Here is a 27,492-nt window from a genome sequence, read left to right on the forward strand (position 1 = left end):
GAAACTTAGGATGGGCCTTGTGTGGGCGATCATCTCAGCGATCAAAGTGGAAACTTTTTCCGGCGATATTTTGGGCCTAGTTTCCATTTTTTGCTCAAAATGGGCGCTAGGGGTCCGTTTTGGGCCAAAGATGGGCGATGTGAAGTGGAAAGTCTAGCCACAGGTTTGCAGGCATGATACTCTATTCACACATTGAAGGTGAGAGAGATGCTGTGGGGCACACGGTAAGTCCTGTAGCTCAAAGTGATGAATAGTCTGGGTTTTGTGTTTAGTGATCATTGGCTGCCAAGGCAAGGAAAGGCACTCTGGAAGGTATGGGGAGCTGGAACTTGTCCATGAGAGATACAGAAGGTATGAGAATTGAAATAATCCAGAGTGAGAAAGGAGAAAAGGCCCAAAAATGGAGCAGTCGGTAACAGGACATCAATTAGTCTCCTTTTATATTGGGAAATCAAGGAATCGACACACTGTTTGACACAAAACTGATTTATTGACAAATGTGCAGAAAATATAACTCAAGCCCAGTTATTTGAGCCACTGACATCAGAAACAAACAACTGCCAGAATGAACATGGTTCAGTCCTGGATAGAAACAGATTATCGGGTCATTATCACATTCCTCTTTGTGGGAGCCTGCTCTGCGCAAATTGGCTGCTGTGTTTCTTACATTACAACAGTGATGAGACTTCAAAAGTACTTCATTTGCTGTAAAGCATATTGGGACACACGAGACCGCAGGCGTTATATAAATGCAATTCTTTCCTTCTGGATGTGATTAGCAGCAGCCCTAACAGCAGAATCCAACCCCTGCAGTCCCATTTGAACTCACGTGTGTGTCAACAGGTGGGATGACTGAGTGAGTCCCATCCTATACTCAGAGCAGGTGAACGGCCTCTCTCCAGTGTGAACTCGCTGGTGAGTCAGCAGATCCCTTGTGCTTTTAAAGCTGCTCCCAGTCAGCATTTCAAAAGTCTCTCCCCAGTGTGAACTCTGGTGTGCCTACAAGGTAGATGACTGAGTGAATCCCTTCCCACACTCAGAGCAGGAGAACGACCTCTCCCCAGTGTAACTGGAGCAATGAGTTTCCAGCTGGGAATTGAATCAGTTCCCACATTTCCACGGTTTCTCCATGGGTCCGGTGTCCTCGTGTCTCTCCAGGTTGGATGATCAGTTGAAGCCTCGTCCACACAAACACGTGTACGGTTTCTCCCCGCTGTGAATGGTGCAATGTTTTTTCAGGCTGTGTAACTGGTTAAAGCTCTTTCCACAGTCAGCGCACTGGAACACTCTCACTCGGGTGTGTGTGTCTTGGTGCTTTTCCAGTCACACTGATGTTTGAAATCTTTTCCCACAGACAGAATAGACAAACATTTCTCCTTCCACATTCAAAGGCCGATGATATTCAGATCCTGATGAATTGAGTGATTCTGTCAGATTTTGATGTGATATTTGGTTTGAGTTTCCTGTCTGTAAATCGTATGCTTCTAACACCCAGTGAAAGGATAAAAATTTAGAACAGATAATTCTAGTTTTTATGAACTCTTAGACATCTCTGAAAGTTGTAACTCCTCGTCCCACGCACTCTCCTCCATCCCCGTCCCACACACTCTCCCTCCTCCCTGTACTGAAATCAAAATCCATCACACATCTCCCAACAGATTTTCGTCCTCTCCCAGTTTTCGGCCCTGACTCTGGCTGGGTTTAGTTCTACACTCACTGGTTCTCCTCCCTCTCCACCCCTGAAGGTGCTGACTCAGGCCGAGTTCAGTTCTACACTGTATTCTAATGGTATTCTGAGCACCTAGTGTCTGCCTGAAACACGCTCCAGTCAGATACAGCACGGGTTAAATACAGAGTAAGGCTGCCTCTATGCTGTCCCATCAAATGTTAAACCCAGCCCATAATGAGCAAGGCTCAGGGAGGTTGGTTGCTAGGCACTGCAGTGATGTCATAAAGCAGGCCATTCAGCTCAAGTGGTCCTCGCCTTGTCCCTTTAAAGGTGGAGAGCTGGGACATCCTGTCTCAAAACACATCCCGCCTGTTCATACTGAGAATCCCCGGGGCAATACAACCAAGGGGGGAAAGAGGAGGAGAGAAGGGGAAGTAAATCAGGGAGTACGACCGGAGGGACACCAAGCTGAAGTGGAAGAGTGAATTCAGTAGTTCTAGGATCCAGGGAGAGAACAAGGTGCAAGGCACATTGGACAAATTCCTACTATTTTACCCTTCTCTCCTTTCCTCCCTGGAGATGCTGACTCTGGCTGGGTTCAGTTCTACACTCACTGGGTCCCCTCCCTCTCCACCCCTGAAGTTGCTGACTCTGGCTGGGTTCAGTTCTGCACTCACTGGGTCCCCTCCCTCTCCACCCCTGAAGTTGCTGACTCTGGCTGGGTTCAGCTCTACACTCACTGGGTCCCCTCCTTCTCCACCCCTGAAGTTGCTGCCTCTGGCTGGGTTCAGCTCTACACTCACTAGTTTCCCTCCCTTTACTCCGCAGAAGGTGCTGACTCTGGCTCTACTCCTCTGTCCTTTGCTATAAGCTTTCCCTCTGTAATTTTGGTGAGCAGCTCTCCTTAACTAGTCACCAATTTGCCTTTATTTACAGACTCTCCCTGACTCACTTCCTGTCCCGGAGTTGGCCATGGGGCCGCTTCGTTGAGCTTCGGGCTGGAATGAAATGGGAGAAATCAGGAACCAGTGGATGAGGGGTGTATAATTTTAGAGAGTAAAGCTCCCTCTACACAGCCCCATCAAACACTCCCAGGGCAGATACAGCACGGGTTAGATACAGAGTAAAGATCTCTCTACACTGTCCCATCAAACACTCCCAGGGCAGATACAGCATGGGTTAGATACAGAGTAAAGATCTCTCTACACTGTCCCATCAAACACTCCCAGGGCAGATACAGCACGGGTTGGATACAGAGTAAAGATCTCTCTGTGCATGATAAGGAGGTTGTGATTCCGCAATTATTTACACAAGAGATTTCCATTACCCACATTCCTGATTATCCATCAGAATTTTCACACGGCAAAACCTTGCAAGAGATGTCACTGCATTTACACTAATCTCCTGTCTGATATAAACCAACCCCACAATCACTGACACCAATCTCCTCCTAGAAACATAGAAACATAAAAAATAGGTGCAGGAGTAGGCTATTCAGCCCTTCGAGTCTGCACCACCATTCAATAAGATCATGGCTGATCATTCAACCTCAGTATCCCTTTCCTGCTTTCTCTCCATACCCCTTGATCCCTTTGGCCGTAAGAGCCTTATCTAACTCCCTTTTGAATATATCTAACAAACTGGCATCAACAACTTTCTGTGACAGAGAATTCCACAGGTTCACAATTCTCTGAGTGAAGAAGTTTCTCCTCATCTCGGTCCTAAATGGCTTACCCCTTATTCTTAGACTGTGACCCCTGGTTCTGGAACTCCCCAGCAACTGTCTCATATAAACCAACCCCACAGGCCGAGAAAGACTAAACTCAGCCCGTTACTTGGATTGGACTTGTCTCCATTTCCGTGCCGAGGGGATTTCTGTACCAGACGGGAGGGGCAATATTAGGGGCTCTTGATTCTCCACCAATTCCCATTCCCGTTCTGTCTGGTGGATAATGGAGGGGCCACTGTGTGTAATGTGCAAGTCAGTAAGAATTGTCAGCAAGGATTAATCAGCACTTTCTAATTGAAGATGTGCATCAGTGAAACCTTTCAGACACTGAATTGTAGATTGTGTACCAAAGAACAATTTAGGATTGAAGTAAAAGTTCATAATTTTGTTGCAAACAAATTTCTGAAGACAGTCCCTGAATTAAGGGAACAGATCACAGACAGCGGTTCTTAAAGGGACATTGCAGCCCCAAGAACACAGTCAGCTATAAGCTATATATTCAGAATATTAAACTCCAGCCACGTTTTAGGGGTTATTAATATCAGCAGAAACAAACCGCCAACTGTCAGAATGAACATAGTTCAGTTCTGGATGTGATTAACAGCAGCAATCACAGCAGAATCCAACCCCTTCAATCACTTGTGAACTCGCTGGTGTTTCAGCAGGTTGGATGACCGAGTGAATCCCTTCCCACACTCAGAGCAGGTGAACGGACTCTCCCCAGTGTGAGTGCGCTGGTGTCTCAGCCGGGTGGATGAATCAGTGAATCCCTTCCCACACTCAGAGCAGGTGAATGGCCTCTCCCCACTGTGAACTCGCTGGTGTTTCAGCAGGGAGGATAAAACAATGAATCCCTTTGCACATATGGAGCAGGTGAATGGTCTCTCCCCAGAGTGAACTCGCTGGTGTGTCAACAGAAAGGAAGACTGAGTGAATCCCTTTCCACATTCAGAGCAGGTGAACGGTCTCTCCCCGGTGTGAACCCACTGATGTGTCAGCAGATTGGATGACCGAGTGAATCCCTTCCCACACTCAGAGCAGGTGAATGGCCTCTCCCCAGTGTGAGTGCGCTGGTGTGTCAGCAGGTTGGATGACAGAGTGAATCCCTTCCCACACTCAGAGCAGGTGAACGGCCTCTCCCCAGTGTGAACTCGCTGGTGTCTAAGCAGGTCAGATGAATCAGTGAATCCCTTCTCACACACAGAGCAGGTGAATGACCTTTCCACAGTGCGAACTCGCTGGTGTCTCAGAAGGTGAGATAACCGAGTGAATCCCTTCCCACACTTGGAGCATGTGAATGGCCTCTCCCCAGTGTGAACTCGCTGGTGTGTCAGCAGGCTGGATGACAGAATGAATCCCTTCCCACACTCAGAACAGGTGAATGGCCTCTCCCCAGTGTGACTGCGCCGATGAATTTCCAGCTGGGATGGGTAATTGAATCCCTTCCCACAGTCCCCACATTTCCACGGTTTCTCAATGGTGCGGGTGTCCTTGTGTTTCTCCAGGTTTGGATGATCAGTTGAAGCCTTGTCCACACACAGAACACGGTTTCTCCCCGCTGTGAATGGTGTGATGTTTTTTTCAGGCTGTGTAACTGGTTAAAGCTCGTTCCACAGTCAGTGCACTGGAACACTCTCACTCAGAGGTGTGTGTCTCGGTGCTTTTCCAGTCACACTGATGTTTGAAATCTTTTCCCACAGACAGAATAGACAAACATTTCTCCTTCTGTATTCAAAGGCCGATGATATTCAGGTTCTGTGGAATTTAGTTACTCTATCGGGTCTTGATCTTAGTTTTCCATCTGCAAATCCTCCACTTCTAATACCTGTAAAAGGAGTTTAGAACAGCCATCACTATAAGTACAGGATAGAAAATTAGAAGAAACAATTTTAATTTCTATGGAACATTTTATCCTCTCTTGTTCCCCAAAGCTGTAAATCCCCATCCCACATGTTGTCCTCCCTCCCCGTGCTGAAATCCATAGTCACCACACATCCCAAAACAACTTTTCCTCCGCTCCCGGTTTTCTCCCGCATCTCTGTCTGGGTTCAGTTCTACACTCACTGGTTCCCCTCCCTCTCCTCCCCTGAAGGTGCTACCTCTGGCTGGGTTCAGTTCTACAAAAGCAAAATACTGTCATGCCGGAATCTGAAATAAAAACAGAAAATGCTAGAAATCTCAGCCGGTGAGGCAGCATCTGTGGAGAGAAAAAGAGTTAACATTTCAGGTCTGTGACCATTCGTCAGAACTGGGTTCAGTTTTACACTCACTGGTTCCCCTCCCCTGAAGGTGCTGACTCAGGCTGGGTTCAGTTCTACACTCACTGGTGCTCCTCCCTCACCACCCCTGAAGGTGCTGACTCTGGCTGGGTTCCGTTCTACACTTGTACAAAAGTAAAATACTGCAGCTGCTTGAAATCTGAAGTAAAAGCAGAATCTACTGGAAATACTCAGGAATCATCTGTGGAAAAACAGAGGTAACGTTTCTGGTTTCTGTCCTTTCATCAGGACTCCTTCCACATTCAACATTGAACCAAGATTGGTCTCAGGGATCAGTTCTGAGTACAAGGGGACCAAATGTGGGGACTTTCTGCTACTCTCGGAATGAGTGATCACAGTATGGTTGAATTTGTAACATAGATTGAGGGTGAGGAAGTAGTGTCTCAAACAAGCGTACTATGCTTAAACATTGTACAGTAGGATGAGGGCAGAGTTGGCTAAAGTAGACTGGAAACACAGACTAAACGGTGGCACAATTGAGAAATAGTGGAGGACTTTTAAGGAGCTCTTTCATAGTGCTCAACAAAAATATATTCCAGTGAAAAAGAAGGGCGGTAAGAGAAGGGATAACCAGCTGTGGATAACCAAGGAAATAAAGGAGAGTATCAAATTAAAAACCAATGCGTATAAGGTGGCCATGGTTAGTGGGAAACTAGAAGATTGGGAAAATTTTAAACGACAGCAAAGAATGACTAAGAAAGCAATAAAGAAAGGAAAGATAGATTACGAAAGTAAACTTGCGCAAAACATAAAAACAGATAGTAAAAGCTTTTACAGATATATAAAACGGAAAAGAGTGACTAAAGTAAATGTTGGTCCCTTAGAAGATGAGAAGGGGGATTTAATAATGGGAAATGTGGAAATGGCTGAGACCTTAAACAATTATTTTGCTTCCGTCTTCACAGTGGAAGACACAAAAACCATGCCAAAAATTGCTGGTCACAGGAATGTGGGAAGGGAGGACCGAGACAATCACTATCACTAGGGGGGTAGTGCTGGACAGGCTAATTGGACTCAAGGTAGACAAGTCCCCTGGTCCTGATGAAATGCATCCCAGGGTATTAAAAGAGATGGCGGAAGTTATAGCAGATGCATTCGTTATAATCTACCAAAATTCTCTGGACTCTGGGGAGGTACCAGCGGATTGGAAAGCAGCTAATGTAATGCCTCTGTTTAAAAAAGGGGGCAGACAAAAGGCAGGTAACTATAGGCCAATTAGTTTAACATCTGTCGTGGGGAAAATGCTTGAAGCTATCATTAAGGAAGAAATAGCGGGACATCTAGATAGGAATAGTGCAATCAAGCAGACGCAACATGGATTCATGAAGGGGAAATCATGTTTAACTAATTTACTGGAATTCTTTGAGGATATAACGAGCATGGTGGATAGAGGTGTACCGATGGATGTGGTGTATTTAGATTTCCAAAAGGCATTCGATAAGGTGCCACACAAAAGGTTACTGCAGAAGATAAAGGTACGAGGAGTCAGAGGAAATGTATTAGCATGGATCGAGAATTGGCTGGCTAACAGAAAGCAGAGAGTCGGAATAAATGGGTCCTTTTCGGGTAGAAATCGGTGGTTAGTGGTGTGCCACAGGGATCGGTGCTGGGACCACAACTGTTTACAATATACATAGATGACCTGGAAGAGGGGACAGAGTGTAGTGTAACAAAATTTGCAAATGACACAAAGATTAGTGGGAAAGAGGGTTGTGTAGAGGACACAGAGAGGCTGCAAAGAGATTTGGATAGGTTAAGTCAATGGGCGAAGGTTTGGCAGATGGAATACAATGTCGGAAAGTGTGAGGTCATCCACCTTGGGAAAAAAAACAGTAAAAGGGAATATTATTTGAATGGGGAGAAATTACAACATGCTGAGATGCAGAGGGACCTGGGGGTCCTTGTGCATGAACTCTTTTTGGAGCAAACAAAAAACATTAAACCGTGTCCCCCGATCTGGGGGAAACACCAAACATTTGTAGGCCCTTTTATTTTTTTTTGTGGTTTTTTTGGGGGGGGTTTTTTTTGGGCACAAAATCGTATTTTTTCTCCAAGTGCCCCCTATAAAAGGGGAGGGGGACATTAACAGCACCGGCAATTAAAACAAATTAACTTAAAAACATAAAATCAAATTAAAATTTGGTTGCCGGGCGTGATGATGCACTCCAGTCCCTCCGGTGCCCACCTCTCGCGGAAGGCCGCGAGCGTACCGGTGGACACCGCGTGCTCCATCTCCAAGGACACCCTGGACCGGATGTAGGCGCGGAAGAGAGGCAGGCAGTCTGGCTGAACGACCCCCTCGACCGCCCGCTGCCTGGACCGGCTGATGGCACCCTTGGCCGTGCCCAGGAGCAGTCCTACGAGGAGGCCCTCGGACCTACCCGCTCCCCTCCGCACAGGGTGCCCAAAGATCAGGAATGTGGGACTGAAGTGCAGCCAGAATTTCAGAAGCAGCCTCTTTAAATAACAAAACAGGGGCTGCAACCTCGTGCACTCAATAAAAACATGGAACATGGACTCTTCCAGACCGCAGAAATTGCAGGCGGCCTGGGAGCCCGTGAACCGGCTTAAAAATTTATTGCACGGCACTGGTCCGTGCACCACCCTCCAGGCCAAGTCCCCGACAAATAGTGGGAGGACCTCTGCGTAGAGTGCCCTCCATCGGGGACCCCCGCCTCCTCCGGTCCTTGTGCATGAAACTCTTTTGGAGTTTACCTGTAAAACATAAACATTAATCGGTGCCACCCGACCTGGATGACACACCAGACATTTACAAGGCCCCTTTTTTTTTCTTTTTTGTGTTTTTTTTTGTGTTTTTCTTTTTTTTCTTCTTTTTTTTTGGGGCACTATAATCACATTTTTTTTCCTCCAGTGCCCCCTATAAAAGGGGAGGGGGACACTAAAAGCACCGGCAATTAAAACAAATTAAACTTTAAAACGTAAAATCAAATTAAAATTTGGTTGCCGGGCGTGATGATGCACTCCAGTCCCTCCGGTGCCCACCTCTCGCGGAAGGCCGCGAGCGTACCGGTGGACACCGCGTGCTCCATCTCCAAGGACACCCTGGACCGGATGTAAGAGCGGAAGAGAGGCAGGCAGTCAGGTTGAACGACCCCCTCGACCGCCCGCTGCCTGGACCGGCTGATGGCACCCTTGGCCGTGCCCAGGAGCAGTCCTACGAGGAGGCCTTCGGACCTACCCGCTCCCCTCCACACAGGGTGCCCAAAGATCAGGAGTGTGGGTCTGAAGTGCAGCCAGAATTTCAGGAGCAGCCTCTTTAAATAACAAAACAGGGGCTGCAACCTCGTGCACTCAATAAAAACATGGAACATGGACTCTTCCAGACCGCAGAAATTGCAGGCGGCCTGGGAGACCATGAATCGGCTTAAAAATTTATTGCACGGCACTGCTCCGTGCACCACCCTCCAGGCCAAGTCCCCGACAAATAGTGGGAGGACCCCTGCGTAGAGTGCCCTCCATCGGGGACCCCCGCCTCCTCCGGTCCTTGTGCATGAAACTCTTTTAGAGTCTACCTGCAAAACATAAAACATTTATCCGTGTCACCCGACCTGGATGACACACCAGACATTTACAAGGCCCTGTTTTTTTGTTTGTTTTTTCTTTTTTTTTTCTTTTTTTTTTGGGCACCAAAATAAAATGTTTTCCTTTTTCCAGTGCCCCCTATAAAAGGAGAGGGGGACACTAAAAGCACCGGCAATTAAAACAAACTAAACTTTAAAACGTAAACTCAAATTAAAATTTGGTTGCCGGGCGTGATGATGCACTCCAGTCCCTCCGGTGCCCACCTCTCGCGGAAGGCCGCGAGCGTACCGGTGGACACCGCGTGCTCCATCTCCAAGGACACCCTGGACCGGATGTAAGAGCGGAAGAGAGGAAGGCAGTCAGGTTGAACGACCCCCTCGACCGCCCGCTGCCTGGACCGGCTGATGGCACCCTTGGCCGTGCCCAGGAGCAGTCCTACGAGGAGGCCCTCGGACCTACCCGCTCCCCTTCGCACAGGGTGCCCAAAGATCAGGAGAGTGGGACTGAAGTGTAGCCAGAATTTCAGGAGCAGCCCCTTCAAATAATGGAACAGGGGCTGCAACCTCGTGCACTCAATAAAAACATGGAACACGGACTCCTCCAGACCGCAGAAATTGCAGGCGGCCTGGGAGTCCGTGAACCGGCTTAAAAATTTGTTGCACGGCACTGCTCCGTGCACCACCCTCTAGGCCAAGTCCCCGACAAATAGTGGGAGGACCCCTGCGTAGAGTACCCTCCATCGGGGACCCCCGCCTCCTCCGGTCCTTGTGCATGAAACTCTTTTGAGTTTACCTGAAAAAAAACATAAACATTAAACCGTGCCACCCGCCTGGGTGACACAGCAGACATTTTCAAGGCCCCTTTTTTTTTTCCTTTTTTTTGTGGTTTTCTCTTTCTTTTTTTTCGGTTTTTTTTTGGGCGCTAAAATCACATTTTTCCAAGTGCCCTCTATAAAAGGGGAGGGGGACACTAAAAGCACCGGCAATTAAAACAAATTAAACTTTAAAACGTAAAATCAAATTAAAATTTGGTTGCCGGGCGTGATGATGCACTCCAGTCCCTCCGGTGCCCACCTCTCGCGGAAGGCCGCGAGCGTACCGGTGGACACCGCGTGCTCCATCTCCAAGGACACCCTGGACCGGATGTAAGAGCGGAAGAGAGGCAGGCAGTCAGGTTGAACGACCCCCTCGACCGCCCGCTGCCTGGACCGGCTGATGGCACCCTTGGCCGTGCCCAGGAGCAGTCCCACGAGGAGGCCCTCGGACCTACCCGCTCCCCTCCGCACAGGGTGCCCAAAGATCAGGAGAGTGGGACTGAAGTGCAGCCAGAATTTCAGGAGCAGCCCCTTCAAATAATGGAACAGGGGCTGCAACCTCGTGCACTCAATAAAAACATGGAACACGGACTCCTCCAGACCGCAGAAATTGCAGGCGGCCTGGGAGTCCGTGAACCGGCTTAAAAATTTGTTGCACGGCACTGCTCCGTGCACCACCCTCCAGGCCAAGTCCCTGACAAATAGTGGGAGGACCCCTGCGTAGAGTGCCCTCCATTGGGGACCCCCGCCTCCTCCGGTCCTTGTGCATGAATCCCAAAAAGTGAGTTTGCAGGTGCAGCAGATAATCAGGAAGGCGAATGGAACGTTGGCCTTCATTGCGAGAGGGATGGAGTACAAAAGCAGGGAGGTCCTGCTGCAACTGTACAGGGTATTGGTGAGGCCGCACCTGGAGTACTGTGTGCAGTTTTGGTCACCTTACTTCAGGAAGGATATACTAGCTTTGGAGGGGTTACAGAGACGATTCACTAGACTGATTCCGGAGATGAGGGGGTTACCTTATGATAGATTGAGTAGACTGGATCTTTACTCGTTGGAGTTTAGAAGGATGAGGGGTGATCTTATAGAAACATTTAAGATAATGAAAGGGATAGACAAGATAGAGGCAGAGAGGTTGTTTCCGCTGGTCGGTGAGACTAGAACTAGGGGGCACAGCCTCAAAATACGGGGGAGCCAATTTAAAACCGAGTTGAGAGGTAATTTCCTCTCCCAGAGGGTTATGAATCTGTGGAATTCTCTGCCCAAGGAAGCAGTTGAGGCTGGCTCATTGAATGTTTTCAAGTCACAGATAGATAGATTTTTAACCAATAAGGGAATTAAGGGTTACGGGGAGCGGGCAGGTAAGTGGAGCTGAGTCCACAGCCAGATCAGCCATGATCTTGTTGAATGGCGGAGCAGGCTCGAGGGGCTAGATGGCCTACTCCTGTTCCTAATTCTTATGTTCTTCTGTACAATTCTGCGGGCTGTAAACCGTAATTCCCGCCGAGATTTCTCTCGTCACTGGGACCCTGCGGCCCGCCTACTCTTTGTTCCTTCACAAAGATGGTCGCGCATGCGCTCTATTGTTCCCGCCATTAAAATGACGACACACAAAACCTCTGTTTCCCCTTACAAACATGGCAGCCGTTAGCCAAGGCCTGTTACTGGAAAAAAGACCTGGAGCTGCAAACTCGAAACCTATAGGTTCTCATTCGGGGCTTGAGGCCTACACAAGGTGCTTATGGAAGCCCACACGCCGCGTACGTTATTTCCCTGCGGCTGATCGCTTCTCACCTGCCGCAAATACCGCGTCTCCAACTTCAATGCACTTCCAGCTCCCGCAGGGCTCTGATCAAAGTCGTACTGCGCATGCTCCAAATACCACCCTGCCCTGCGCCTGCGCGCTGTAAACCTAAGTGTGAATCGGGCATATTCTCCTCCGCGGGGCATGCAGGCTAACAGCCTCGCCATTGAAAGCCCCAAATTAGTGAATGGAGAATGATTTTTCTGAGATTCGATTGAGAGAAAATTAATTAATAATTCCCACAGAAACGCAAGTACGCGGGCCCTCTGCCATGGATGTGATTAATAACAGAATCCAACGCCCTGCAGTCACAAGTGAATTGATGAGAACATAAGAAATAAGAACATAAATAAGAACATAAGAAATAGGAACAGGAGCAGGCCAATATTGCCCTTCAAGCCTGCTCCGCCATTCAATAAGATCATGGCTGATCTGATCATGGACTCAGCTCCACTTCCTATAGACTCTGGATCAGTTCCAATGAATTGGAGAGTAGCTAATGTAACCCCACTTTTTAAAAAGGGAGGGAGAGAGAAAACAGGGAATTATAGACTGGTTAGCCTGACATTAGTAGTGGGGAAAATGTTGGAATCAATTATTAAAGATGTAATAACAGCGTATTTGGACAGCAGTGACAGGATTGGTCCAAGTCAGCATGGATTTATGAAAGGGAAATCATGCTTGACAAATGTTCTAGAATTTTTTGAGGATGTAACTAGTAGAGTGGACAAGCGAGAACCAGTGGATGTGGTATATTTGGACTTTCAAAAGGCTTTTGACAAGGTCCCACACAAGAGATTGGTGTGCAAAATTAAAGCGCATGGTATTGGAGGTAATGTATTGACATAGATAGAGAACTGATTGGCAGACAGGAGAACTGATTGGCAGTTTGGCAAAGAGTAGGAATAAATGGGTCCTTTTCAGAATGGCAGGCAGTGACCAGTGGGGTACCGCAAGGTTCAGTACTGGGACCCCAACTATTTACAATATACATTAATGATTTCAACAAAAGAATTGAATGTAATATCTCCAAGTTTGCAGATGACACTAAGCTGGGTGGCAGTGTGAGCTGTAAGGAGGATACTAAGAGGCTGCAGGGTGACTTGGACAGGTTAGGTGAGTGGGAAAATGCATGGCAGATGCAGTATAATGTCGATAAATGTAAGGTTATCCATTTTGGTGGCAAAAACAGGAAGGCAGAATATTACCTGAATGGTAACAGATTAGGAAAAGGGGACGTGCAACAAAACCTGGGTCTCATGGTACATTAGTCATTGAAAGTTGGTAAGCAGGTACAGCAGGTGGTGAAGAAGGCAAATGGCATGTTGGTCTTCATAGCGAGAAGATTTGAGTATAGGAGCAGGGAGGTCTTACGGCAATTGGTGAGGCTACACCTTGAGTATTGTGTGCAGTTTTGGTCTCCTAATCTGAGTAAGGACATTCTTGCTATTGAGGAAGTGCAGCGAAGGTTCACAGACTGATTCCTGGGATGACAGGACTGACATATGAAGAAAGATTGGATCGACTAGGCTTATATTCACTGGAATTTAGAAGAATGAGAGGGGATCTCATAGAAACATAAAATTCTGATGGGATTGGACAAGTTAGATGCAGGAAGAATGTTCCCGATGTTGGAGAAGTCCAGACACAGTCTAAGGATAAGGGGTAAGCCATTAAGGACTGAGATGAGGAGAAACTTCTTCACTCAGAGAATTGTGAACCTATGGAATTCTCTATCACAGAAGGTTGTTGAGGCCAGTTCGTTAGATATATTCAAATGGGAGTTAGATGTGACCCTTATGGCTGAAGGGATCAAGGGGTACGGAGAGAAAGCAGGAATGGGTACTGAAGTTGCATGATCAGCCATGATCATATTGAATGGTGGTGCAGGCTCGAAAGACCAAATGGCCTACTCCTGCACCTATTTTCTATGTTTCTATGTTTCCCTGCACGCTCCACGTAACCCCTTATCATTTAAGAAAGTGTCTATTTCTGTCTTAAATGTATTCAATGTCCCAGCTTCCACAGTTCACTGAGGCAGCGAATTCCACAGATTTACAACCGTCTAAGAGAAGAAATTCCTCCTCATCTCTGTTTTAAATGGGCAGCCCCTTATTCTAAGATTATGCCCCCTAGTTCTAATCTCCCCCATCAGTGGAAACATCCTCTCTACATCCACCTTGTCAAAGCCCCTCATAATCTTATACATTTCGATAAGATCATCTCTCAATCTTCTGAATTCCAATGAGTAGAGGCTCAACCTTCTCAACCTTTCCTCATAAGTCAACCCCCTCATCCCCGAAATCAACCTAGTGATCCTTCTCTGAACTGCCTCCAAAGCATGTATATCCTTTCGTAAATATGGATCAGTAGTAGGCCATATGGCCCCTTGAGCCGGCTGTGCCACTGAATAAGATCATAGCTGATCTGATCCTGGCCTCTACTCCACTTTCCAGCCTGTTCCCCATAACCCTTGACTCTCTTATAGTTCAAGAATCTGTCTATCTCAGCCTTGAATATATTCAGCGACACAGCTCCACAGCTCTCTGAGGTAGAGAATTCCTAAGATTCATGACCCTGAGAGCAGAAATTCCTCCTCACCTCTGTCTTAAATGGGCGACCCCTATTCTGAAACTATGCCCCCTAGTACTAGATTCCTCCACAAGGGGAATCATTCTTTCTGCATCTACCCTGTCAAGCCCCCTCAGAAACTTATGTATTTCATTAAGATCATCTCTCATTCTTATGAAGTCCAATAAGTACAGGCCTAAACTGCTCAACATTTCTGCATGACAACCCCTTCATCTCAGGAATCAACCTCGTAAACCTTCTCTGAACTGCGTCCAATGCAAGTATATCCCTCCTTAAATAAGGAGACCAATACTGTACGCAGTATTCTAGGTGTGGTCTTACCTGTTGTCTCGTGTGGTGGGGTGAATTTCTTCCCATACACACGATATTGAAACAGCCTTCCTCCAGTATCAATGCACTGATGCATCAGCTGCTTTGAAGTTTGAAAGCTTTTCTTGCAGTCAGATTATTTAAAGCCATGGTCGTATTGAATGGCGGAGAAGGCTCGAGGGGTTGTATGGCCGAATCCCATGGTAGGTACAGCATGGGTTAGATACAGAGTAAAGCTCCCACTACACTGTCCCATCAAACACTGCCAGGCCGGTATAGCACGCGTTAGATACAAAGTAAAGCTCTCTCTACACTGCCCCATCAAACACTCCCAGGACAGGTACAGCACAGCTTGGATACAGAGTAAAGCTCCCTCTGCACTTTCCATCAAACACTCCAACTGCTGGTACAGCATAGGTTAGATACAAAGTATAGCTCCCTCTATACTATCCCACCAAATACTCCCAGGGCAGGTACAGCACAGGTTAGATACAGAATAAATCTCCCTCTGCACACCCCATCAAACATTCCCAGGGAAAGTACAGCACATGTTGGATATGTAGTACAACTCCCTCTACATTGTCCCATCAAATAATCCCAGGGCAGGTACACCACGGGTCAGATACAATGTAAGGCTCCCTGTGCACTGTCACATCAAATACTCCCAGGGCATGTATGGGTTAACTACAGAATAAAGCTCCATTTACACTGTCCCATCAAACACTCCCAGGGCAGGTGCTGCACTGGTTAGATACAGAGTAAAGGTCCCTCTACATTGCCCATCAAACACTCCCAGGGCAGGTACAGCACAGTTTAAATAGAGAATAAAGTTCCCTCTACACTGTCCAAACAAATATTCCCAGGGCAGGTACACTACGGGTTAGATACAGAGTAAATCTCCCTCTGCACTGTCTCACAAATATTCTCAGGGCATGTACAGCAGGCTTTAGATACAGAGTAAAGCTCCATTTACACTGTCCCATCAAACACTCCCAGGGTTGGTACAGCACAGGTTATATACAGAGTAATGCTTCATCTACACTATCCAATCACGCACTCGCAAGCCAGCGAGCCCAAGGTGAGCAGAGGAAACGTTACAAGGACACCCTCAAAGCCTCCTTGATAAAGTGCAACATCACCACTGACATCTGGGAGTCCCTGGCCAAAGACCGCCCTAAGTGGAGGAAGTGCATCCGGGAGAACACTGAGCACCTCGAGTCTCATCGCCGAAAACATGCAGAAATCAAGCGCAGGCAGCAGAAAGAGCATGCTGCAAATCAGTCCCACCCACCCCTTCCCTCAATGACTATCTGTCCCACCTGTGACAGGGACTGTGGTTCTCGTATTGGACTGTTCAGCCACCTAAGGACTCATTTTAAGAATGGAAGCAAGTCTTCCTTGATTCCGAGGAACTGCCTATGATGATGCAGGCCAGGTACAGCACAGGTTAGATACAGAATAAAGCTCCCACTGCACTGTCCCATCAAATATTCCCAGGTCATGTACAGCAGGCTTCAGATACAGAGTAAAGCTCTCTATGCAATGTTCTACCAAGTGCTCCCAGGGCAGTTACAGCAAGGGTTAGATACAGAGGAAAGCTCCCTCTACACTGTCCCATCAAACACTCCCAGGGCAGGTACAGCATGGGTTAGATACAGAGTAAAGCTGCTTCTACACTGTCCCATCAAACACTCCCAGGGTTGGTACAGCACAGGTTAGATACAGAGTAAAGCTCCCTCTACACTGCCCATCAAACACTTCCAGGGCAGGTACAATATGGTTTAAATAGAGAGTAAAGTTCCCTCTACATTGTCCAATGAAATAATCCCAGGTCATGTACAACAGGCTTTAGATACAGAGTAAAGCTCCATTTGCACTATCCGATCAAATACTCCCAGGTGTAAGGGGTTCTCAGGGAATGTTGTTGTGCCTTGGGTGTCTCTCTCTGGGCTTCTGCCCTCACAGCTTATGCCAGGCCTGTGAGGTACCCTGAGTGCTGCAAGAGCACCCCTGGAGAGACTGTGTCCACAGCTTATGAAGGGGGTTTTTGAGACTCGTGCGTCCCCACAGCTTATGCCTATCCTGTGAGGCACCTGTGAGTGTCAAACACTCCTAACCCCTTCTTCCCTAGCCTGTGACACACAGTTGAGCATTTTGAAGGCACTCCTAGCTTCCCTTGCACTGTTCTGACATAAGACTCACGATCAGGAGATGTAATACAATAGAACTGAGACAAGGTGATTCCAAGAGGAACTTAGGCTTCCAATTTATTTGACAAGGTGTATCTCAACAAACAGCAATACACCAATAAAACAATCCTCCTAAATCCCACTAAACGGACACAACGAAAATCTTTACACAAGTTTAGCAGTACAATGTCCAACCTCCCACCTTTCCTGGCCTAACTGAGTTGGGAGTTCTGGGGACCAGAGGTTATACTCACTACTGTGCCTTCTGCAGTCTGGTGGTTTGTTTCTTCTATCTTCGGTGTCTTCGGACACTGGTTTTCCTTCAGTGTCGAGAGGCTTGCTGGTTGTTGGATCACGAGAGCAGGGAACCACACACAATGTGTCAGAAACCCCTTTTTATAGCCAGATTATCCAGTCCGCCTCTTCTGCTGAAATCGATCCTTCCCATTGGTGGGCTTTGTTATTTTGAAAAATGCAGCAGTTTTAGATTATTGCGGGGTTTTTTCCACTGATGTTAACCTACTCAAGGTTTGAGTGGGTGTTGATTGCGTTGGCCTCCTGTAGCCATTGTGTAGGCCCTTGGGTTATTTTGGGTTCCCTAGTTTTCTGAAGGTCTGAATAATTTCCTTCCATAGTGTAAACATGGGGAAGACAATAGCCCGATAATAGCGATGAGTCAGTCCCACAGTTTTCGAGCAAGTGCTCTCCCATTGGCTTGAAAGCCCCATGCTTCAGGCTGACTCTGTCCCACCATTGGCCCTCTGGTGTCCTCCCCCATCTAATCACTGCTCTACCAAGGTCAAACCGTCTCGGTTTCAATTCACATTGCAGCACAGACCGATCCCACAACCCTTTTCCTTCTGGATAAAATGAGGGGGTTTTCATCCTCTCCTACACAGGGCAGGTACGGGTTAGATACAGAATATCTACACTGTTCCATCAAACACTTCCAGGGCAGGGGCTGCATGAATTAGATACAGAGTAAAGTTCCCTCTGCACTGACCCATTAAATACTCCCAGGGCAGGTACAGCACAGATTAGATATGAGTAAAACTCCCTCTACACTGCTCATGAAACAGTCCCAGGGCAGCTACTGCACTGATGTTGAGTGAAGCTCCCCTGAAGGCCCGCCCCACGGCACTCCCGGATTGGTTGGAGGACCCGTTGCGATCTCGGTTCTCAAGGTGCTGCCTACTTGGTTCCTATTGGTCGGAAGCTCCCGTCAATCAGACCGCGCGAATCACGTGCCTGCGGTGAAGTGGAATCGACTCCCGGCCAGGACACTCAGGGACGCAGTACCCCACTAGTCACTGCCTGCCATTCTGAAAAGTACCCATTTACTCCTACTCTTTGCTTCCTGTCTGCCAACCAGTTCTCAATCCAAGTCAACACACTACCCCTAATCCCATGTGCTTTAACTTTGCACATTAATCTCTTGTGTGGGACCTTGTCGAAAGTCTTCTGAAAGTCCACATACACCACATCAACTGGTTCTCCCTTGTCCACTCTACTGGAAACATCCTCAAAAAATTCCAGAAGATTTGTCAAGCATAATTACCCTTTCACAAATCCATGCTGACTTGGACCTATCATGTCACCTCTTTCCAAATGCGCTGCTATGATATCCTTAATAATTGATTCCATCATTCTACCCACTACCGATGTCAGGCTGACCGGTCTATAATTCCCTGTTTTCTCTCTCCCTCCTTTTTTAAAAAGTGGGGTTACATTGGCTACCCTCCACTCCATAGGAACTGATCCAGAGTCAATGGAATGTTGGGAAATGACAGTCAATGCATCCGTTATTTCCAAGGCCACCTCCTTAAGTACTCTGGGATGCAGCCCATCAGGCCCTGGGGATTTATCGGCCTTCAATCCCATCAATTTCCCCAACACAATTTCCCGACTAATAAGAATCAGTTCCTCCTTCTTACTAGACCCTCTGACCCCTTTTATATCCGGAAGGTTGTTTGTGTCCTCCTTAGTGAATACCGAACCAAAGTACTTGTTCAATTGGTCTGCCATTTCTTTGTTCCCCGTTATGACTTCCCCTGATTCTGACTGCAGGGGACCTACGTTTGTCTTTACTGACCTTTTTCTTTTTACATATCTATAGAAGCTTTTGCAGTCCGTCTTAATGTTCCCTGCAAGCTTCCTCTTGTACTCTATTTTCCCTGCCCTAATCAAACCCTTTGTCCTCCTCTGCTGAGTTCTAAATTTCTCCCAGTCCCTGGGTTCGCTGCTATTTCTGGCCAATTTATGTGCCACTTCCTTGGCTTTAATACTATCCCTGATTTCCCTTGATAGCCACGGTTGAGCCACCTTCCCTTTTTTATTTTTATGCCAGACAGGATGTACAATTGTTGTAGTTGATCCATGTGGTCTCAAAATGTCTGCCATTGCCCATCCACAATCAACTCCTTAAGTATCATTCGCCAATCTATCCTAGCCAATTCACGCCTCATACCTTCAAAGTTACCCTTCTTTAAGTTCTGGACCATGGTCTCTGAATTAACTGTTTCATTCTCCATCCTAATGTAGAATTCCACCATATTATGGTCACTCTTCCCCAAGAGGCCTCGCCCAACGAGATTGCTAATTAATCCTCTTAGGGAGAGTGTTTCTGAGCTTGGGGCCGAGGCAACAGAAGACATAGTCACCAATGGTTGAGTCAATTATAATCGGATGTTCAAGAGGGTAGAATTAGAGGAGCGTAGCTATCTCGGGTGGGGCGGGGGGTTCGTTCGACTGGAGGAAGTTACAGAGATAGGGAGGGGCAAGGCCATGGAGGGGTTTGAAAACAAGGAAGAGAATTTGGAAATTGAGCTTAACTGTGAGCCAAATGTAGGTCAGCGAGCACAGGAGTGATGTGTGAACGGGACTTGGTGTGAGCTAGGACACAGGCAGGCAAGTTTTGGATGACTTCAAGTTTATGTTGGGGAGAATGTGGGAGACCAGTCAGCATTGGAATAGTCAAGTCTAGAGGTAACAAAGGAATGAATGAGGGTTTCCACAGAGGATGGGCTGAGGCAAGTGCTGACATGGGCGATATGGAGGTGGAAATAGGCGGTCTTGGTTATGCTGAAGATATATGGTTGGAGCATTCTGGGTACGATCGTCTGCCATTTTCATAGAATGAAACCGCACAAAAAGAGGCCATTCGCCCCATTGTGCCTGTGCTGGCTCCTAGGTAGAGCTATCCAATTAGTTCCACTCCCCTGCTATTTCCCCATAGCTCTGCAAATATTTTCCCTTCAGTATTTATCGAATTCACTTTTGAAAGGTACTATTTCAGGCAGTGCATTCCAGATTGCAATAACTCACTGCATAAAAAATGTTTCCTTATGTCGTCTCTGCTTCTTTTGCCAATCACCTTAAATCTGTCTCCTCTGGTTACCAACCCTTCTGACACTGTAAAGATTTTCTCGTTATTTAGTCTATTAAATCTGTTCATGATTTTGAACACTCTATCAAATCTCCTCTTAACCTTTTCTGCTCTAAGGAGAATAATCGCAGCTTCTCCAGTATCTCCACATAACTGAAATCCCTCATCCTTGGTACCATTCTAGTAAATCTCTTCTGCACTAAGGTGTAGACAGCCTTCTGAAAGTGTGATGCCCAGAATTAAACACAATGCGCCAGCTGAGGCTTAACCAGTGTTTGATAAAGGTTTAGCTTAACTAAACATCAAATGCTGATATTTCTGTGATGGGGTTCAGAAGGGCGAGGATCATCCAGTCAGTTGGCTGAGAGCCAAAACATGTGCATTTGGAGCAAAGAGAACCAGAGACATGCTGTGTAACCGGGCACAAACACTCCTGCACAGTCCAGACATCACTTGTTTCCCAGTTGGCACAAAACGAATACATTAATTGCAACAATTGATTTGATTTGACTTGAAATAGTTTTGTTTATAAATTTAATCATGCTTCTCTAATTTAACTTCTTAACTCAGATTCACGGCCTTATTTTATTACTTCCTCTGAGCCTCTCGACTTCATCTGGCAGCGTAATGTTGGTGAGTGGTGATTGATTGCCTGGGAACCAACAGGAAAAGAGCTCAGAGGCCGGAGGGCCAAGGGAGCAGTGTGTTCTGCAACTAATCATGGTGCTTGAGGGGTGGCTCCTGAATCGGCCTGTCAGGTGAGTCAGTGTGAACCCCTGTTAAATAATTTACCTTTTTAAAAGTTAAATCGAGATTTCTTTTGTCAACAAAACAGATTAACATTTTTCAGTATTTAGTTTTCCAGCAGTTCCTATTATGAATTTCAGGCACTTCAGTGCCAAGTGGGCCAGGTGTTTAAAGGTCATTAATTTCCCTCTTTCAATGTCGCAGTCAGTTAAAGGTACAGAGTTTGATTTCCCGTCATTATGCATCTGTAGTAGTTAAAGAAATATCCGTCCTGTTAGTAGTGGGGCACATTCTGCACCCTTCGAGCAGAGAATGCTTCAGCCTTTAAAATTCTCATCCTATTGTTCAAATCCCTCCCAGGGCATTGCCCATCCCTATCTCTGTAACCACCTCCAGCCTGCCAACCCTCTTAATAAGGAGAAACAATTTTCAGTGTCAGAAGGGTTGGTAACTAGAGGACACCGATTTAAGCTGCTTGGCAAATGAACCAAATGCTGCATGAAGGAAAAAAATTAAGCAGCGAGTTGTAATGATGCACTGCCTGAAAGGGCGGTGGAGGCAGATTCACTAGTAGCTTTCAAAAGAGATAAATATTTGAATTGAAAAAAATTGCAAGGTTATGAGGCAAGAACAGAAGAGTGGGACTAATTCTACAGCTTAGGTGGAGCAAGCGAAGAATAAATTGTTCCAGAGAAGCTAAAACTGTCTGTTCAGAATTTTTATCATGCCAGGGCAGCTCAATCCCATGGAATGCACATCCTGTGCCATGTGGAAAATCCTGGAGACTTCTCGTGCCCCGGACATCCACATGTGCAGGAAGTGTCGCCAGTTAGAGCACCTCGAGCTCCTGGTTTCGGAGCTTGTGCGGCGGCTGGCATCACTGCGGTGCATCCGCAAGGCTGAGAACTTCATGGATACCACGTTTCAGGAGGTGGTCACCCTGCACCTTAAGTGTGTGCAGGCAGAGAGGAAATGGGTGACCACCAGGCAGACAAGAAGGACCTGACAGGTAGAGCGGGAGTCCCCTGAGTGCATCTTGCTTGCTAACCATTTTTCAGTTCTGGATACTGTTGAGGGCGATGGTTCCTCTGGGGAGTGCAGCCAGAGCCAATTTCACAGTACCATGGGTGGCTCAGCTGCACAGGGGGTGGGGGGGGGGGGGCGGAGGAAGAAGAAGAGTGGAAGAGCAATAATGGTAGGGGATTCAATAGTTAGGGGAACAGACAGGCGCTTCTGCGGCCGCAGACGTGACTCCAGGATGGTATGTTGCCTCCCTTGTGCCAGGGTCAAGGATGTCACCGAAAGGCTACAAGACATTCTGAGGGGGAAGGATGAACATCCATAGGTGGTGTTCCATATCGGCACCAATGACATAGGTAGAAAGAGGGATGAGATCCTGCAAGCAGATTTTAGGGAGCTAGGAAAGAGATTAAAAAGCAGGACCTCAAAGGTAGTAAGCTCTGGATTATTCCCAGTGCCACGTGCTAGTGAGTACAGAAATAGGAGGATAGAGAAGATAAATGTGTGGCTGGAGAGATGGTGCAGGAGGGTTGGCTTTAGATTGCTGCGGCATTGGGACCGTTTCTGAGGGAGTTGGGACCAGTACAAGCCGGACGGGTTGCACCTCAACAGGGCCGGGACCAATAGCCTCGCGGTGCTAGAGGGTTTAAACTAGCTTGGCAGGGGGATGGGAACCTGAGAGTAGATTCAGAAGGGAGAGAAGAAAAGCAGGAAAGGAAGAAAGAAAATTAGTAAGAGAGTTTGGAAGGCAAAGGAAACAAAAGCTAGACGAGAGTTTGAAAGTGCTAAATGGTATATACTTCAATGCAAGGAGTCTAGTGAATAAGGCAGAGGAGCTGAGAGCACAGATAGACATGTGGAAGTATAATATTATGGTTATTAGTGACAAATGGCTAAAAGAAGGGTAGGAATGGCAGTTCAACATTCCTGGTTACAGGGTTTTCAGACGAGAAAGAGGTGGGGGTCGCAATATTGATTAAAGAAACAATTACAGATGTGAGGAGGGATGATATGTTAGAAGGATCATCAAATGAGGCCATTTGGGTTGAACTGAAGAACAAAAAAGGGCCAGTCACATAAGAACATAAGAAATAGGAGCAAAAGTAGGCCATACGGCCCCTCGAGCCTGCTCTGCCATTTAATACGATCATGGCTGATCCGATCATGGACTTCGGTCCATTTCCCTGCCCACTCCCCATAACCCCTTATTCCCTTATCGGTTAAGAAACTTCCTATCTCTGTCTTAAATTTATTCAATGTCCCAGCTTCCACACATCTCTGAGGCAGTGAATTCCACAGATTTACAACCCTCTGAGAGAAGAAATTCCTCCTCATCTCAGTTTTAAATGGGCGGTCCCTTATTCTAAGATTATGCCCCCTAGTTCTAGTCTCCCCATCAGTGGAAACATTCTCTCTGCATCCACCTTGTCAAGCCCCCTCATAATCTTATACGTTTCGATAAGATCACCTCTCAATTTTCTGAATTCCAATGAGTAGAGGCCCAACCTACTCAACCTTTCCTTATAAGTCAACCCCCTCATCTCCGGAATCAACCTAGTGAACCTTCTCTGAACTGCCTCCAAAGCAAGTATATCCTTTCGTAAATATGGAAACCAAAACTGCACACAGTATTCCAGGTGTGGCCTCACCAATACCATGTATAACTGTAGCAAAACTTCCCTTCTTTTATACTCCATCCCTTTGCAATAAAAGCCAAGATTCCATTGGCCTTCCTGATCACTTGCTGTACCTGCATACTAACTTTTTGTGTTTCATGCACAAGTACCCCCAGGTCCTGCTGTACTGCAGCATTTTGCAATCTTTCTCCATTTAAATAATAACTTGCTCTTTGATTTTTTTTCTGCCAGAGTGCATGACCTCACACTTTCCAACACTGCTGGAAGTGTACTAAAGACCCCCAAACAGTCAGAGGGAGAAAGAAGAGCAAATATGTAGGGCATTTCTGAGAAGTGCAAAACAATAGAAACATAGAAACATAGAAAATAGGTGCAGGAGCAGGCCATTCAGCCCTTCTAGTCTGCACCGCAATTCAATGAGTTCATGGCTGAACATGAAACTTCAGTACCCTCTTCCTGCTTTCTCGCCATACCCCTTGATCCCCCGAGTAGTAAGGACTTCATCTAATTCCCTTTTGAATATATTTAGTGAATTGGCCCCAACCACTTTCTGTGGCAGAGAATTCCACAGGTTCACCACTCTCTGGGTGAAGAAGTCTCTCCTCATCTCGGTCCTAAATGGCTTACCCCTTATCCTTAGACTGTGACCCCTGGTTCTGGACTTCCCCAACATTGGGAACATTCTTCCTGCATCTAACCTGTCTAAACCCGTCAGAATTTTAAACGTATGGCAGTAATAGTCAAGGATTTCAACTAACCTAACATTAACTGGAATATAATTAGTGTGAAAGGTATAGCGGGAGCAGAATTCTTAAAATGCATTCAGGAAAACTTTTTTAGCCAGTACGTAGCAAGCCCAACAAGAGACGGGGTGGTTCTGGACTTGGTTTTAATGAATGAAGCTTGGCAGGTGGAAGAGTTATCAGTTCAAGAATATTTTGGTGGTAGTGATCATAATTCAGTTAGATTTAGGGTAGTTATGGAAAAGGACAAAGAATGACCAGGAATAAAAGTTCTCAATTGGGGAAAAGCTAATTTTACTAAGCTGAGATGTGATTTAGCCAAAGTGGACTGGAAACAGCTACTTGAAGGTAAATCAGTGTCAGAGCTGTGGGAGGCATTCAAGGAGGAGATAGTGAGGGTTCAGAGTAAGTATGTTCCCTTAAAGAAAAAGGGTGGGACTAACAAATCTAGAGCCCCCTGGATTTCAAGTGGCATACAGGGTAGATAAAGAAAAAAAGGGAGGCATATGACACATACTGAGCGCTCAATACTGCAGAAACCCTAGAGGAGTATAGAAAGTGCAGGGGTGAAATTAAAAAGGAAATTAAAAAAGCAAAGAGAGGGCATGAAAAAATATTGGGAATTAAAATCAAGAAAACTGCAAAGATGTTTTATAAATACATTATGAGCAAAAGGATAACTAAAGAAAGAGTAGGGCCAATGGGGGATCATAAAGGTAGCCTGTGTGTGTGGAGGCAGAAGATGTGGGTATGGTTCTTAATGAATACTTTGCATCTGTTTTCACAAAAGAGAGGAACAATGTGGACATTGCAATCAGGGAGGAGTGTGAAATATTAGGTGAAATAAACACAGTGTGAGAGAAAGTATGAAGGGGTTTGCCATCTTTGAAAGTGGATAAATCCCTAGGCCCGGATGAAATGTATCCCAGGTTGTTCAAAGAAGCAAGAGAGGAAATAGCAGAGGCTGTAACCAACATTTTCCAATTCTCTCTGGCTACAGGTGTGGTGCCAGAGGACTGCTAACATTGTACCATTGTTCAAAAAGTGAGAAAGGGATGGACCGAGTAATTACAGGCCAGTCAGCCTAACCTCGATGGTGGGAAAATTATTGGAAAAAAGTCTGAAGGACAGGATAAATCTTCATTTAGAAAGTCAAGGATTAATCAAGGACACTCAGCACGGATTTGTTATGGGAAAGTTGTGCCTGACTAACTTGATTGAATTTTTTGAGGAGGTAGCAAGGAGGGTCAATGAGGGTAGTGCATTTGATGTAGTCTATATGGATTTTAGCAAAGCTTTTGATAAAGTCCCACATGGCAAAAGCCCATGGGATCCAAGGCAAAGTGACAAGTTGGATCCAAAATTGGCTCCGATGCAGGAAGCAGAGGGTAATGGTCGATGCAGAGGTTCTGGCCACAATCTTCCAATCCTTCTTCGATTATAGGGGTGGTGCTAGAGGACTGAAGGAGTGCAAATATGACAACCCTGTTTAAAAAAAATGGGAGTTGGATAATTCAGGCGAATACAGGCCAGTCAAGTTAATGTTGGTAAGGGGATCCTGACCAATAGATCCAATTCAGACCCAATCCTGATGCCTGAGGAAGAGAGTGTTTGAAGACCAGGACCTCAAATCTGGCACCGAGCTTATGGACTAAAGGATAGTAGTGATAGCTGCCCTCCTATATGGCTCAGAAATGTGGACTGTATACAGCAGACACCTCAAAACGCTGGAGAAGTACCACCAACCGCCTCCGCAAGATCCTGCAAATCCACTGGCAGCAACGTCCATGTTCTCGCTCAGGCCAACATCTTCTGCATCGAAGCACTGACCACACTCAACCAGGTCCATTGGGCAGGCCACAATGTCCGCATGCCCGACACGAGACTCCCGAAGCAAGCGCCCTACTCGGAACTCTCGCACGGCAAGTGAGCCGCAGGTGGGCAGAGGAAATGTTTCAAGGACACCCTCAAAGCCTCCTTGATAAAATGCAACATCCTGGGAATCCCTGGTCCAAGACCACCCAAAGTGGAGGAAGAGCATCCGGGAGGGCGCTGAGCACCTCGAGTCTCGTTGCCGAGAGCATGCAGAAATCAAGCGCAGACAGCAGAAGGAGCGTGTGGCAAACCAGACTCCCCACCCACCCTATCCTTTAATGACTGTCTGTCCCACCTGTGGCAGAGACTATAATTCCTGTAGTCACCTGAGAACTCACTATTAGAGTGGAAGCAAGACTTCCTCGATTTCAAAGGACTGTCTATGATGATGGTGGTGGTAAGGGGAATCTATTAGAGACAATAATCTGGGACAAAATTGAGAGGCATTTGGAAAATATGGGTTCATAAATGAAACTCAGCACAGATTTGTTAAAAACAAATTGTTTTTGAACAACTTGATTGAGTTTTTTGATGAAGTAATGGAGATGGTTGATGAGGGTAGTGCGGATAATTTTGTGGATTATCGGGAAACGAGGATGATAATTTTAAATGAGGCATTGCTGGACCAAGAGCCAATAAAGGTCATTGAGCACAGGGCTGATAGCTGAACAGGACTTGGAACGAGTTAAGATATGGCAAGAGTTTTGGATCAACTGAAGTTTACGGAGAGGAGTTCGTGGAGGCGGGAGTTCGTTGGTGAGGCAGGAGATCGAGGAGCCAGAGGCCTATAAAGGCCAGTGAGCGGGGAGTTCATGGTGGCGGGAGTTCGTTGGTGAGGCGGGAGATCAAGGAGCCAGAGGCCTATAAAAGCCCGTGAGCGAGGGGTCTTGGGTGTTCATGGAGGCGGGAGTTCGTTGGTGAGGCCTACCGGTGCAGCTGCAGCAGGGAGGCAAAAAAGTAGAAAGAAATCGAAAGGTGACGTCACAGCCAAGGGGGTAAGTGATTGGCTGGTGATTGGTAAGTAGCTTTTCTTTTTCTTGATCAGTAAGTAACATTTTAACATTGTTGTTGCCCAATCAGGTTAATCTAGGGGTTAAGTCATGGCAGGAGAGCTCGGACACACGTTATGCTCCTCCTGTACTATGTGGGAACTCAGGGAC

The 27,492-nt window shown here is 46.6% G+C and overlaps 1 protein-coding gene across 1 annotated transcript in view; it reads right to left on the reverse strand.

Annotated features, from left to right (window-relative positions):
* Positions 1-470: 470 nt before the first annotated feature.
* LOC139228608 (histone-lysine N-methyltransferase PRDM9-like) overlaps positions 471-27,492 on the reverse strand; it is a 40,446-nt gene continuing 13,424 nt past the window's right edge. Inside the window, exons 2-3 of the mRNA XM_070859790.1 lie at positions 20,413-20,528; positions 471-4,982 (exon numbers count right to left, since the gene is read on the reverse strand). Of these exons, the coding sequence (XP_070715891.1) occupies positions 4,034-4,982; positions 20,413-20,528 (1,065 nt within the window). The 3' untranslated portion in view covers positions 471-4,033. The remainder of the gene's footprint in view (positions 4,983-20,412; positions 20,529-27,492) is intronic.

This window comes from Pristiophorus japonicus, chromosome 2, assembly GCF_044704955.1.
Source record: "Pristiophorus japonicus isolate sPriJap1 chromosome 2, sPriJap1.hap1, whole genome shotgun sequence".
Lineage (NCBI taxonomy): Eukaryota > Metazoa > Chordata > Chondrichthyes > Pristiophoridae > Pristiophorus > Pristiophorus japonicus.